A 14,996-nucleotide genomic window follows, 5' to 3' on the forward strand; every position below is an offset into this window, starting at 1 on the left:
TTATATAAATTACAACTTTCAGTTATTTAATTCCAAAGTATGTGTTAAAATATATTCAACTTTATTAGTCCTTTTCAATTACCTATGTTAAAATATTTCATTTTTTAAACCTTTGCTGTTGTTTATTTCAAGACAGCAACAAACTATATCCTTAAAGGTCTTTCTTTCTTTATTAGAACACTTGCTTTCAGAGAGTGGCGGGGCCTGCACTCTTATTCATCAGTTCCTAGAATGTCAGAGTGAGTACAGAGTATTTTCACATTGATTTTAATGGAGTCAAGGGCTGAAATTAAGAAGTCAGGAAAAGCAAGGAAATGGGTGTATTTGCTGGAGTAGAAGTGTGCAAGTAACTGTCTTCAGGCATCCGCAAACCTATTTGTTTCTTTTGAGAAAAATATTCTTATTGCAGTTCCTTCACATATGGAGTGGAGTATTTCATATTGATGGTCCTACACACACAGAGCATGAGAGAGAAACACATTAAAACACACAGGAAGAAATTTCAAACTTGCTAACTTAAAGTCACTCACTCATCAGGGAATAAAACAGACTGTCTGGGATGTAAAGTACCTAAACTATCTTTCTGAAAGTGTTTATTTTTATATGTGTATTTGTTTGCTCTGCCTGTGTGTATGTCTGTGCACCACGTGTGTGTGGTGCTTTCAGAGGCCAGAGGAGGGCTTCAGATCCTCTGAAACTAGAATTACAGAGAGTTGTCAGCTACCAACTGGGTGCTGGGAATCAAACCCAGGTCCTCTGCCAGAGCAGCCAGTGCTCTTAACTGCTGAACCATCTCTCCTGCTCACACCTAAACTTTGTATGTGGATACTTGATGAAGAAATATTGATAACATGGCTTCTTTATTCAAGTTCTAGTTCTATCACAGATTGAATTTGAGATTCTTAAATACATTTCTCAGATTAAATGAAGCTATTTAAAGCCAAGTAGCCTTCTGGGGCTCTGAGCTCCAAAGATGACCCTCAGTATAGAATGAGCTTTTTATCTTAGGGCATGGGTAGCAGTGCGTTGGCTCACCCTCTGTTTGACCGACCAATGTGCCCAAGTCCCATAAGGCTGTCTTTAGGAATATTTAAGGTAGGCTGGCTCTTGGTGATTTAGACCCCTCCTGAGTTCTAAACAAAATGTTGTGAATCCTTTTTATTTGAAATCCCTATAGCATCTTAAATCTCTATTAGAAAATTATAACGTTCACTTGGTGTTGTTAGTGATAAGTAAAATTTACCAAGTCTTGTTTATGTGCATGCTCTTTCCAGTTAGGCAATTACTCCCGGGATTTTTCCTTTCCTTTTCCCTCTAAAGTGAATGGCTTCCCAGGTTTTTTTAATCCATATCTCATTTTGTAGTTCTCCATGCATATATGTTTGCCCCACTCTTAATTCCAGGACCTCACGAGGTTATAAGGGCCACACCTTGAGTGAGAACCTACAGTTTAGTGGGTCACAGTTTAACTCCCAGGAGACATTTAGAAAAATATGTAATTGCAGTAAATGCTTTTAGAAGAGCTGCTGGTTCTTTTTCCTCTCAGTTGTAGATCTCTAATAAAATTTAAAGCTATTTAAGGTAGTTTATTTAATAAATATAACATTTTTCCAATTTTCTTAATTTTGTGAACCAAAGACTTTTTTTTTTAATCTTTTGACCACTGCATCTCACTTATGGCAGTTGGCACAGTGAGCTTTTAGGATTTGTATTTTGAGCACAGCAAATGAGAGGATGATCAAAAGAATGTTGAGTTACAATTTTCAGAAGTCCTTATTTAGTTAGTAACAAGTAAAGATCACAGAATTTATTCTTATCATTTGCCTATTTGAAAAAAGGAAATGGAAAACCTTTTTCAATGTCTAATTTATATTACATACTTAATTTAAGGTAATATAAAGACTATACTTTAGTATTTTAAATGAAGAAAATCTGCTTAGAGGGTCTAGAGAGATGGCTCAGTGGTTAAGAACACTGGCTGTTCCTTCAGAAGTCCTGAGTTCAATTTCCAGCAACCACATGGTGGCTCGCAGTCTTCTCTAATGAGATCTGGTGCCCTCTTTGGGTGTGCAGACAGAACACTGGATACATAGTAAATAAATAAATCTTTAAAAGAAAAAATATCTTCCACTCAAAGGGATGGGAGAGAAAAAGATATGAATAGCTTCCTGACAGCGTCATTAAAGGCGTCGTCATTGCTGTCTTGCTCCGTCTTTCCACTATCTTGGACTGTGACCCCACCCCCAAAAACTAATAAAGGCTTTTGTGCCGGGGCAGTTTAATAAGTCTGCAGGTTTGAAGTTCTGGGACATACATTGTCTGTACAGGTATCTGCATATACATATTTAATTAAATATACTTTTAATATTGAAAAATCTGCTTAGAGTTTTATTATTATATTATACTTTTGTGGGAAAAATGATCCAACAAGCATTAAGAAAACAGAAGTTAGAGAAGTTACAGCAAATCTCCTCAATGAGAATATTAGCTAACCAAGTGATGTTTGTACAGACTGTGTGATTGCATGGGAAAATACTGCACCTATGGTCCACAGAAGGCAAGTCAGACTGGAACCTGATTCTTGTATACAAAAGCAAAGGTCAGGAGACTAAACAAAGCAAAGCACAAGGGCATCTATGTATCCTAATCTGTCGAGTGTTTTGTGCACATAGTGAAAGGTTCACCTCTGAGTGGCTGAGAGGGTATTTAGGACATGGTTCTGAATTTTCTGAATTTTAGGTAGCAACGGTTTGCTTTTGATAATTCCAGATGTTATCTTAAATTTTCCAAATTAATTTAACTCCTAAATATATGATTACTGGAACAAGGTTAAGTTACCTCTAGCCTTGTTTGTTGTTAGAAGGGTCATTATTTTATGGCAAGCTGTCATTGTAGATACTAAGTTTAATGAGTATTACCACAAGCAAGGAGACACAGATAAACTTATCAAAAGAGTTTTAGAGCAGTTTGGAATTATGTATTGACAGCCATACACAATCGTTTTTGCTGCTTTTAAATGGTGAGGCATCTTAAGTCGATTGGTCTCTCTCACCAAGTGTGTATTCAGCGAGCAGCAGTGCTTCAGATCTGTGTTTCCAGTCTTTTGAAAGTGTTAATGCCTTGTCTTTATTGTTTACTGGTCTTATGGAGCATAAATCAGCGTTTTAAAAACTACAAAGCACATGGTTTGCTTCCATTTGATTCTTCATCTGTATTTAATCCATTGGGAAATATTCCAGCTTACCTGCATGAACCCATAAGAGAGTAACTTGATTTTGTAGAAAATAAGTAAGCAGGAACACATTTCAATGTTTTTCTTGTATGGAAAGTCAGACTGTATTTTTTTAAAAGTTCTTTTAGAGAGTAGCTCTTAATCCTAGGGGGGAAACGGTGGGCTTTAATCAGGTTTAAGTATAACCCTTTGAATAATTCTCAATTTGTAAATATTCTGTATAAAATTACTTTACATAAAGTCTAAAAGCAGCAGGTAACTTCTTGAACAAGTTTCATTAAAACTTGTTAAAAGCCTTTTAGCAAGAAATTATCCTGAGGACTTCAGGGTTTTGTAAGGACTGGGTTCCTTCCATCTTCCCAGAAGTAAAATTTAGTTACTTCAGCAACTTGAAGTTTTCTTTATAAACATAATAGATGCATTGAAAACTTTCTGTGTTTTGCTAAAGATGCTTTCTGAACCAACAGATTATCCATCGGTTTCATTTGGGTCTATGAATCTGTCACTCGATTAGCTTGAATGCTGAGAGAGAAGATGAAGGATGAAGGACACTGAGACCTAAGACCTTCCCTTGAGTGCAGGGAAAACAGTGTTCTTCCCTTGAGCTCAGGGAAGACAGTGTTCCCTGCACAGTTGCCTGACTCTTTGGTGTCTCTGGCTGCTATATGCCCTCACAAGGGGAGAAATTTTGCTGCTGGGTGCCAGAAAACTTTCAGAGGGTCTGCTTTGTAGAGACAAATTGTCTATTTTCCTAGACCCATCTCCTTGATTGCGTTACCAAGTGCCCTGAAGTGGAATTCATGCCTTTATATTCTTAAATCCATGTTTGTTTCCACTATCTCCAAGTGTTTTTATCTTACTGTTTGCAAAAAATTTTTCCTGGCCCCATCATTTTGAAATTATAGTCACTGTTTCTACATGCTTCTTCCATTCCTTCTTTCATCTATGACCTCACTCATTGAAACTGAAGCCTTATTTAGAGGAATCCACCGAATCAGTGTTGCTGGGTAACTCAGTGTTTACTGGGAATCATTCTATGAGGTCAGACTTAGGGTTATTTGAGTACATACTCTACTTGAAACAGATTTTTAAACTTCAGTTCAAATTTTTTTTCTCTAAACCTGATCAGCTTATTTTGATAAAGAACAAGTAATTAGTTCTGTGCTCAAAGAAGTTTATATCCACATCATAGGAAAGTACTGCTTTTTTTTCTTCAGAGTTTGATGTTGCTAATATTTGATCTCTTTGTTCTTAGTTTGTCCAGTCTAGGATACATTGAAGGCTGTTGGCAGCTCTTTTAACACTTGAACGGCTGGAAGAGAACAAGTGTAAATTCATTCCAAGGCTATCTTTGCAGAAGCGATCCTTCTGTTCTTGAAATTGGTCTGTTTTCACCACGTTGTCGTTCTGTCCTTGAGTTCTGAATCCTTTTCTCTTTTGCTTGTTCCTTTTTTCCTCTGTTTTAAAACAGCTTCCGTAGTAGCAGTGCTTTAACTCATTGTTCCCTGAGATGAATACCAGTGTAGATACCTGGGTTATTAAAATGCAAACATGGAGCCTCTTCTATGAAGTTCTGAAGCTGTGTTTCTGCTAGTGAGTTGCCTGCCATTCTCTGAGGAAGATTAGTTGCTAGCTTGATGTTGAATACTAATTAAAATTTCTTAATTTGATTATTTCTTGATGTTAATTCTATTAAGTTTATTTTTGGTATTTGCTTTTTAAAAAACAACCCTTCAGGTGACTTTGGCTCTTTTCCATTTATAGAGTTACGAGAGGAATCTTGATGTGATTTTTCACTGACGATAGGATTCCTGGCATATTAACCTCCTTTAGCTTTACCTCATTTACAGAATGAGCTGTTACTGCCTACCTCATGATATTATTCTGAAACTTAGTAGAGATTGTCTTTCCTGCTGCTCTCTGATCTTGACACAGAAGTGCTGTGAACTAGGAGGGAGGAGACACACACGTTTGGAACTGTGGAGAGATCAGCGGAAGCTTTTCCTGCAGTCACCTGTTTCTTCCGTCTCTGTCCCAGGCCATGTAGCATGGTGAGCCAGCTGAGCTAGCTTTGGTTTTCCTGTTACTGTAATATTTTCTCAGAATCTAGAGTTTCACTTTTTTTTTTTTTTTTTTTTTTTTTTTTTTTTTTTTGGTGTCTTTTTGAGACAGGGTTTCTCTGTAGTTTTGGAGCCTGTCCTGGAACTAGCTCTTGTAGACCAGGTTGGCTTTGGACTCACAGAGATCTGCCTACCTCTGCCTCCCGAGTGCTGGGATTAAAGGTGTGCACCACCACTGCCTGGCTAGAGTTTCACTTTTTAGTTACCAGTATGCATATCTTTTACAGAATTTTGATTGCGGTTTGTTTGCACACCAGAGGCCCCTTTAGTTTTCCTTTGCCTACACTACTTTGTTCTTTATTTTTATTTTGTACCACACAGTAATGTGGTATATAATTTGTTCCTGTGAACCAAAAAAAAAAAGCTTCGCTCTTGTGGTGATATTTTGTTTTTGATCCAACAAATAAAACTTGCCTGAAAAGCAGAGTGAGAGCTAGCTGTACTAGTTAGCCATGGAGGCCAGGCAGTGGTGGCACACACCTGCACTAGAGACAGAGGCAAGGGGTTCTGTTAGCTCAAGACCATCCTGGGCTACACAAAATTGACCCAGTCTAAAAGAGAAACAGAACTCACACAAAGGTGATCCCAGCACTTGGGATCAGACACCTTTAACCCCAGCCCTAGGGAGGTGAGGACAGGAGTGATATGGCTGGGCAGAGGGAGGAGACAGGAGCTCAGTACAGTCTGAGGACAAGATCGCTCCTTGGGTCTGAGCATTCGTAGAGGTAAAGCTCTAGTGGCTGACCAGTTTGCTTCTCTGATCCTTCAGCTTTCACCCCCTAGTAGCTGACTCTGCGTTTTTATTATTTAAGACCAACTACAATTCATGCTACAAATTCTCATTTGTTAAGTTTTGACAGATTCAGTGGCTTTGATAATTTCATTATCCTATACTTTCTGGCTAAACTAAATGCTTAGTTGATGGTTCCCTGTGTAGTTAAAATTATGTTGTCTGTTCAGCTTCCTAGAATAAACTCCTTATAGAAGTGCCCAAGGAGATAGATCAGATTAAAATTCAGGGATGTTCATAGGAGCAGTGTTTATAACAGTTCAAAACTGAAAACAATTCAAGAGACTTTCAATATAAGTGAATAAATGCACTATAATCTTTTGGATGAAAGAGGGCTAACTTGTAAGAATATACAGTATAGTATTTGATTTATAGGAAGTTTAAAACCATTAAAGTTTTATATATATTATAAATATATATGTGTGTATATACACATATATATAATCAGATCTATTTGGGTAGCTGACTGGAGAAATGTGAATGAATACACAGGGAGATAGATAGCTCGGTTGGTTGGTTATGCGCTAGTTGCACAAGCATAAAGACTGGAAGGACTAGCAGCAGAGTAAAAAGCTGGGCATGGTGACATATCCCTGTAATTCCAGAAATGGGGCGGCAAAGACAGGAAGAGTCTTGGGATATGTTGGCCAGCTCGTCTAGCCTAACAGAGGGCGCCAGCTTCAGTGAGAAATAATCTCTCAAAAACAATGTGGAGAGCAACTGAGGAAGGCACCCAGTGTGAATCTGTGGCTTCATATGCATGTGCACACATATGCATGCATACCCATACATGAACACATACACGTGCATATACCAAGAAAGGGAAGAGAAAAATGTGACAGAGTAAGTATAAAGGGTAGTCCTTACCTTTGTGGGGAGAGAAGGAAAGGAGAATGTGGAGGGCTTTGGATCATACAAAGTCACTTTATAAACATCTGTATCTTTTAAATAATCTTCTTGTGTGTGTGTTTTTCACAAAAACAACATATGGCTAAGTGTGAAAACATCCAGATGTGGTGGCACTGAGGGGACTGAGATAGGAGGGCTGCTGGTTCTAGGGCAGCATGCCCTCCATAGTGAGACCCCACCTTAAATAGAAGAGGAGGAGCAAGGGGAGGAGTATGCCCCTCTCTCAAACAGACCAACCATGGATTCTATTTTTAAAAAAGAAAGCCCTTTCTTCCCTCTCTTTCAGTTGTGGCAAGTTAGATTGCTGCGGTAAGATATGACATTATGTTTCATGGAAGTTCTTTCTGTGGATCTCTTATGAGGGGTGGGGAGGTTGATAGAGTCAAAAGCAGAGATCTGCTTTTTATCTCTTTGGATTATATGTTTTGCAGTAGAAGTTTGTGTGGTTGGAGGTTTTATGTTTATTTTATATTTTACTTTCTCAAAATGTAAAATGTAAAAAAAAGGCAAAATTTTGAGTAATAAATTATAATGTTTGTTGTTTTTGATTCTATTTATTTGTTTGTTTTTTGGGACAGGGTTCCTCTGTGTAGCCCTGGCTGTCTTAGAATTCCCTCTGAAGACCAGGCTGGCCTTGTACTTATAGAGATCTTCCTGCCTCTGCCACTGCCACCTGGCTTTGTTTTTGATCTTTAAAACAATCAGTATAGTTAAGAAAAACCAGAAGAGTTATATTCCTATAATTAGGCAGCTATGAATACTGTCAGATTTGTGTTCACATCTCCCCACTCTCATTAAACCAAATTCCTTGATTTCACATCTTTGTTATCCTTGTGCATCGTAATATGTGAAGGAATCATTATATTCCCACCAGTAGTTTATAGTGTTAAGAAAGGTAAAGATGATAGGCAATTGCAGCATGCTGTCGAGGAGATTTAAATAAAGAACATTATAAGGAGAGGAAGGACACTAATGTCACTTAGGAGAAAGGAAGAAAATAGACACTCAGCTTTATCCATGGTGAGATTAAGTCCCCGTGGGATTCTAGGTGAAGGTATCTAGAAAGTAGTTAGAGAATAGAGTTCCAGAAACTAAGAGAATTGTAGCATAAATAATAAAGACCGAGGGGTTCCAGCTGAAGATCAGAGAAACAAAGCAACCAAGCCTTTAGAGAGCTCTTACCACTATGAAATCTTCACACTGAAAGAGAGCAAGTTCCTGAACCTTATAGTCCTCTCTAGTAAAGGCCTGCACCACCACTACCTGACCTCTTTAGCTAACTAGTGTGGCTGCTGGGTTTAAAGGTGTGTTCCACCATTGTCTGGCCTTTATGACTGACTAGTATGGTTAGCCTTGCACTCTGATCTTCAGGTAAGCTTGCTTTCTCTCTCTCTCTCTCTCTCTCTCTCTCTCTCTCTCTCTCTCTCTCTCTCTCTCTCTCTCTCTCTCTTTTCTTTCTTTCTTTTTGTTTTTCAAGACGGTTTTTCTGTAGTTTGGGACTGGAACTAAGTCTTGTAGACTAGGCTGGCCTCGAACTCAGAGAGATCTGCCTGCCTCTGCCTCCCAAATGCTGGGATTAAAGGCATGTACAACCACTGCCCAGCAAGCTTTATTTATTAAAACACAAATAAAATATCACTATACAGAACATGGGACTGGCCACCAGCATTTAGAAATAGTTCAATAGTGGATAATAAAGGCTATAAAAATGAGTTTTATTGACATAAACAAAAATCCAAATATACATATTTAAATTATAGCCAGATGGAGAAAAAGACAATGAAATGCTAAGAAAGGAGGGGGCAGTCATATGAAAGAGAATGGGTAGTGTCCAGAAGTAAAAGTAGCTTTTAAAAGGCAGTTATACACATTTGATTAAACACAGCGAGTGAATCCACTTATAACAAAAGATGTAAAAGGTCACGGGGATGAAGAGGATGGAAAAAAAGACTGCAGCAAGTCATAGATGCTAATGCAACTTTGGAATATTCTGCTTCCTACTCTGCAGCTCAGACCCCAGTGGCACCAGTGGCTCAGGATGGAGAGGAGCCCATGCAGTGCTTTAAGCAAGGGTTTGGGTTACCTAAAGAACAGTCTATGTTTTGTTTCTTTTATTGGTCCATACAAGTTACGATAATCACAGATCTCCTGAACTGTCCATGTCCTGTACATGCTTCTAGACCTTTGCCAGGTTTGAGTTTAAGAAAAAAAATGTGACCAGGGAAGAAACAGGAAAAATACATAAAGCAGAAGAAAGATTTTTTTTTAAAAAAATATAATTATTTTTTCAGAAAGTTAAGATATTTCCTGAGTAAAACAATATAAATGAAGACTACACTTTCATTCCCTGGATGCCCAGACCCAAATAATCCCACAAAACTATATTAATTACAGTACTGCTTTTGGCCAACAATGTCTCTCATATATTCCTAGCTAGCTTACATCTTAAATTAACCCATTTCTATTATTTTATATTTTACCATGAGGCTCGTGGTTTACCAGTAAGGGTCTGGTGTCTTTCTCCTTTGACAGCCACATGGCGTATGCCTGACTCTGCCTTCTTTCCTCCTCTGTCTCTGCTTGGATTTCCCACCTTGCTATATTCTGCCCTACCATAGGTCAAAGGTGCTTCTTTATTAACCAGTAGTAATAAAACATATTCATAGCCTACAGAGAGGAATCTCACATAATCTCCCCCTTTTTGTCTAAATAAAAAGGAAGATCTTAACTTTAATATAGTAAAATTACATATAACAAAACAATTATTAAACAAGAATTATAGTTACAATATTTAGTGTAGTGAGGAGCTGCGGGCAGGCCTGCTTTTCGTCCCGCCCAGCTCCCGCATGGTTAGTTTTACACCCGAAATAACAACATACAAACTGTATTCATTTAAACACTGCCTGGCCCATTAGTTTCAGCCTCTTACTCACATCTTGATTAACCCATATCTATTAATCTGTGTAGCACCACAAAGTGGTGCCTTACCGGGAAGATTCTAGCATACGTCCATCTTGGGCCGGAGCTTCATCGCGTCTGTCTCCCTGAGGAGAGGCACGGCGGTCTGACTAACTTAGGAGAGGTGTGGCATCTGACTGAGCCATCTACCTCACTTCCTTCTTCCTGTTTTGTCTACTCCACCCACCTAAGGGCTGGCCCATTAAATGAGCCAGGCAGTTTCTTTATTAACCAATGAAATTAACTCAAACAGAAGACCCTTCCACATCATTTAGTCTATTTATATTAGGGAAAAAAATTAAAATACTCTATCTGTCTTTGTGAGTCTAAAGTTTCATATCTAATTTATTTTTATTATAACTAATGAAAACTATATCTTCAACTCCATCAAAGACTCCAGAAGGATATAATAATACTTAAGTAAACAAGAAGTACATTGTAAGCAACGTCCAAAGCTCTAGAATTGACAGAGACATATGGCTTTCTGGACAGTCACCCAAAGTTCTTCAGTATTGTTGGAGCATCCATCTTCAGCCTACAGACCCATAGTATCCAGCAGACTTTTCCACAAAGCAGAAAATTTCAAAGACTGTTTCACCTATATTGGCAGTTTGTCAGTCACTTTCTTCTGTGTCCTTCAGAATATTTGACCTATTCTTACATGAAGCAGGAACCCTAAAGGACCATTCTGCCTTTTGGAAAGTTCAGCAGTCACTTTTCTGTAGGTCCTGCATGCCCAGTTCATAAAGCATACCATCAGGCAGTCTACGCAAGAGCAGTTTCTTACCCAAATGACTAGCCTTGTCACATTAAAGGCAAATTCCATAACACGTTTCTTCAATGCCCATCAACCTCTCTGAAGTACTTGGTGCTGTCAGAAGCAGACATGTCTCACTGTCAAGAAAAGTCTAAGTTCTTTTTTTTTTAAAGATTTATTTATTTATTATGTATACAACATTCCTTCCATATCTGTCTGCATGCCAGAAGAGGGCACCAGATCTCATTCTAGATGGTTGTGAGCCACCATGTGGTTGCTGGAAATTGAACTCAGGACCTCTGGAAAAGCGGTCAGTGCTCTTAACCTCTGAGCCATCTCTCCAGCCCCAAAGTCTAAGTTCTTAAAACATTTTAGATGTCATATACTATAGGTCTTTGAAGTGTTGAAGATTATATAACTGAAATGTATCTCTGTATTATCTAGAAAACCTAACTAACATGATTAAAAGTTTATTATAGATGACTATTTACTAACATGTATTTCTTAGTTATACATTGCATTGTTAAACATGCTATATAAACATAATACTTTAAACAAGAGTAGAAATATATATAGCATATATATAGCATAACAAATATGACCTTAAATTTGAATCAGTAGACCAAAATCCATACCAAAACTTTATATCATATTCTCCCCATTTTTTTAGAAAGAGATTGATTGTGACCATTCACCACTTATAATCAACCCCCATTTAAATGAAAACACATTTATAAACAATATTTGAGAATTTGTATAAACAATATTTGAGAATTTGGGTGTAGTTCTCCATACTACTATCTGCTGATAGGTGGACATATTAATCAGGTTTTTCATGGGGTATCTTGTGTGGTTATCTCAGCCAGCAGTTCTGAAGCTGTCATGGATATTGGATCATCAAGGCCATTGCTTCAGGGGGTCTTGTGTGATCAAACCAAATTAGCTGGTAAGGAACCCACAGCTTTCTATCCTCTCTGGAAACAAAAACAGAACCTGTTTTTCAAAGTAACATGTCCTTAGGCTTAAATTTTGAAATCCAGATACCTTTAAAATATATATGTTGTAATTAGCTCATTCACAGTCAAAAAATTGAAAGAAAACACAATAATATACATAATCCAGACTCTGTGTGTTTTCCATCTTTACGTGGCTTTTTAAACTATTTCTTCTATTTTTATTTTTTAATTTTTGGTTTTTTGATACAGAATTTCTCTGTGTATCTTTGGCTGTCCTGGATCTCACTCTGTAGACCAGGCTGGTCTTGAACTCACAGAGATCCACCTGCCTTTGCCTTCCAAGTTTGGGATCAAAGGCATGTGCCACCATGCCCAGCTACTCTATTTCTTTTTTTAAGGTTTTTCTCTTCCAAGCCTACATATATTTTTTTTGAACACACTGTGACCTGGTCAGAGGTTTATTTCTGTCTGAATCTATCTTTATTGCTTATCTGTAATCCTTTTCTAATCACTGTTATAAATGTTAAGCAGGCATGACTAGAACCAGAGTGGCTGCTTTGACTGTTGGTTTCACCCTGCTCAGCTTTCCAACATGACAGAGGTCCATTTACTGCCAGCTCTGGGAGCCATGTTTACCACCTCAACTCTCGAAAGCAGTTGGCTCACTTTGCCACCAAGTAACTTGCATCACGAGGCCCACAAACCCCTCAAATGCTCCATAACAGTACTGAAAGAGCCAGAACCATTTCTACCACCTGCATGGACCAGGAAGCTGTCTTTTAAAGGAGCCGCGCAGTTTTTGCTGCTAAAGCTGAGTCAGGAAGCCGTCTCTTAAAGGAGTCCCACTTCTGTTTGCCACCAGCAAAAAGAACCTATCTAAAAATATGTGGCTACCAAGAAATGCCAACTGACTCCCATTTTTTGTGGGTCTTGAAGCTCCCCCCTTTTTTTTAGCTCTCTGAGGTTTTGTGTGGATGTACATTGCCGAACATTGGACACCATTATGTAAACAGAGACTGCACATTGTTTTCTGGCTGCCCAGACCCAAATAATCACACAAAACTATATTAATTACAGTTCGTGTTGGCCGACGGCTCTGGCATATTCCTACCTAGCTCTTATATCTTAAATTAACCCATTTCTATTATTTATATTTTACCATGAACTTGTAGTTTACCGGTAAGGTTCTGACATTTTTCTCCTTCTGCAGCTATGTGACATTTGCCTGATTCCACCTTCTTTCCTTCTCTAGCTCTGCTTAGATTTTCTGCCCTGCCATAGGTCAAATTAGCTTCTTAATTAACCAGTGATAATAAAACATATTCACAGCATACAGAAGGGATCTCACATCAAAACAAGGAAAAAATGATACTGTCACTTAAAAGGGAGAGTGCAAGTACAATTTTTGAAGAGTATGATAATTCAGTAGAGGAGTATGATAATTCAGTAGAGGAGTATGATAATTCAGTAGAAGAGTATGATAATTCAGTAGAGGTGTATGATAATTCAGTAGAGGAATATGATAATTCAGTAAAAGAATTTTTAAGGGCTGGAGAAATGGCTCAGTGGTTAAGAGCATTGCCTGCTCTTTCAGAGGTCCTGAGTTCAATTCCCAGCAACCACATGGTGGCTCACAACCATCTGTAATGAGGTCTGGTGCCCTCTTCTGGCCTGTAGACATACACACAGACAGAATATTGTATACATAACAAATAAATAAATAAATAAATATTTTTTTAGGAAATTTTTTAAAAAAGAATTTTTAAATCAGTAGGAGTCAAAATCCATAGAAGGATTTTAAAAAGTAAATATTCTAGAAAATAAAAGTGATGAAAGTTTTTAAGTAAAATTTGATTTTTCAGAGTAAAAATTTTAATAAGGAATTATCCTGAAGATGTTTCATGTGAATAATAAATTCAGGTATGAGAAGCGAGGAAAATGGGATTCGGGGAATGGAACAGAGAGAAGAGAGAGAGAAAAATATGAATATACTTAGTAAAACAGAATAATATAATTCCCCCCACTGGAAGGTATTAAAACGTTGTTGTAAACTAAAAAGATGCACTGAGTATTCATCACATTGTCTTAAAAGATCTATGCTAATCTAGAACCCAAGGCACACACTGTTGTTCATTTATATGAAACATCCAGGGTAAATAGATCAAGTGATCTATTTACAGATCAAAACCTGTCAGGACTTGGAGAGGTAGGCTAGGGAATAAATGCTTAATGTTTATATGGCTTCTTTTGGGGGTGATGGAAATGTTTTAGATATGTTCCTTTAAAATGGATAGTCTATGTGAATTTTAGTTGAGAGAGAGAGACAGAGATAGAGCAAAAGAATAATGAGGTTGGTCCTAAGTCCCAGTGGTACAGTGCCCTGGGCTAGAGCGGGATAGGGGAATTTAAGAATTCCAAGGATAAAGAGACAATTCATAGTTAACAAAAAAAATATAATATGGCAGTGAGTAAACCCTGAAATTTTTTTTGTTTTTCCTTCTCTCTTACTTTCCAAACTCTATATTCCTTTATTTATTTAAAATTTCGTTTTTATCTTGTATGTATGATTATTTTGCCTGCATGTATGTGTTTGTACTATGTCATGCCCATGGAGGCCAGAAGAAAGTGTCAGACCCCCTGGAACTGGAGTTACAAATGGGCATGCCACCATGTTGGTGGGAATGGAACTGGCTCCTCTGCAAGAACAGTTGTTCTTAACCACTGAGGAATCTCTGGATGCTTAATGGCTTAATCTGTTAAACATTTATTTCTCGTTTAATTTATGCTGCTTATCTATTGTGATGAGAACACTGTGCCACATCGTTACTCAGGGTTTATGAAAGTTGATAGTCTTTACCATGATGTTGCCGCTTCAATTGTTTCTAGAATTCCTGGAGTGTGAGGAGGTTGTGAGCGAGAAGTAAAGGACTTCCATCCTCTCTTAAATGCTTTAACCCTGGCCAGCCTAGGTCAGAGACTTTTCTCAGTGTTACAGAATTGGGGTATGTCACCCCCAGGTACTGAGAAAGGACAGGCAGATCCAGTATTGTAAGCACTGGAAATCCTTCCCACCCACTAGGATCAGCTCAGAGAGTCATTGGACTCACCCACGTGAAGCTAGGAAACAGAAGAGCAGTGTGCTTTTCAAGCTCAGAAGGGAAATTATTTTGTGGGACCTAGTTAAGTTGTCAGATAACCATCAGAGTATTAGTAGGAAACTATCATTTCAGAGGAAAAGGCTGGCAGGTCATTTTCCTCCTGTCCATTCCTTTTC

The 14,996-nt window shown here is 38.0% G+C and overlaps 1 protein-coding gene across 13 annotated transcripts in view; it reads left to right on the forward strand.

Annotated features, from left to right (window-relative positions):
• Positions 1-14,996, forward strand: part of LOC119827279 (sarcolemma associated protein) — a 134,406-nt gene that overhangs the window by 88,496 nt on the left and 30,914 nt on the right. For 6 of the 13 annotated variants that reach the window (XM_038348785.1, XM_038348784.1, XM_038348792.1 and 3 more), the window contains one exon: positions 177-239. The exons of the other annotated variants lie outside the window; for them this stretch is intronic. In XM_038348785.1, the coding sequence (XP_038204713.1) occupies positions 177-239 (63 nt within the window). The remainder of the gene's footprint in view (positions 1-176; positions 240-14,996) is intronic. 13 annotated transcript variants of the gene reach the window in all.

This window comes from Arvicola amphibius, chromosome 12 (genome assembly GCF_903992535.2).
Source record: "Arvicola amphibius chromosome 12, mArvAmp1.2, whole genome shotgun sequence".
NCBI lineage: Eukaryota > Metazoa > Chordata > Mammalia > Rodentia > Cricetidae > Arvicola > Arvicola amphibius.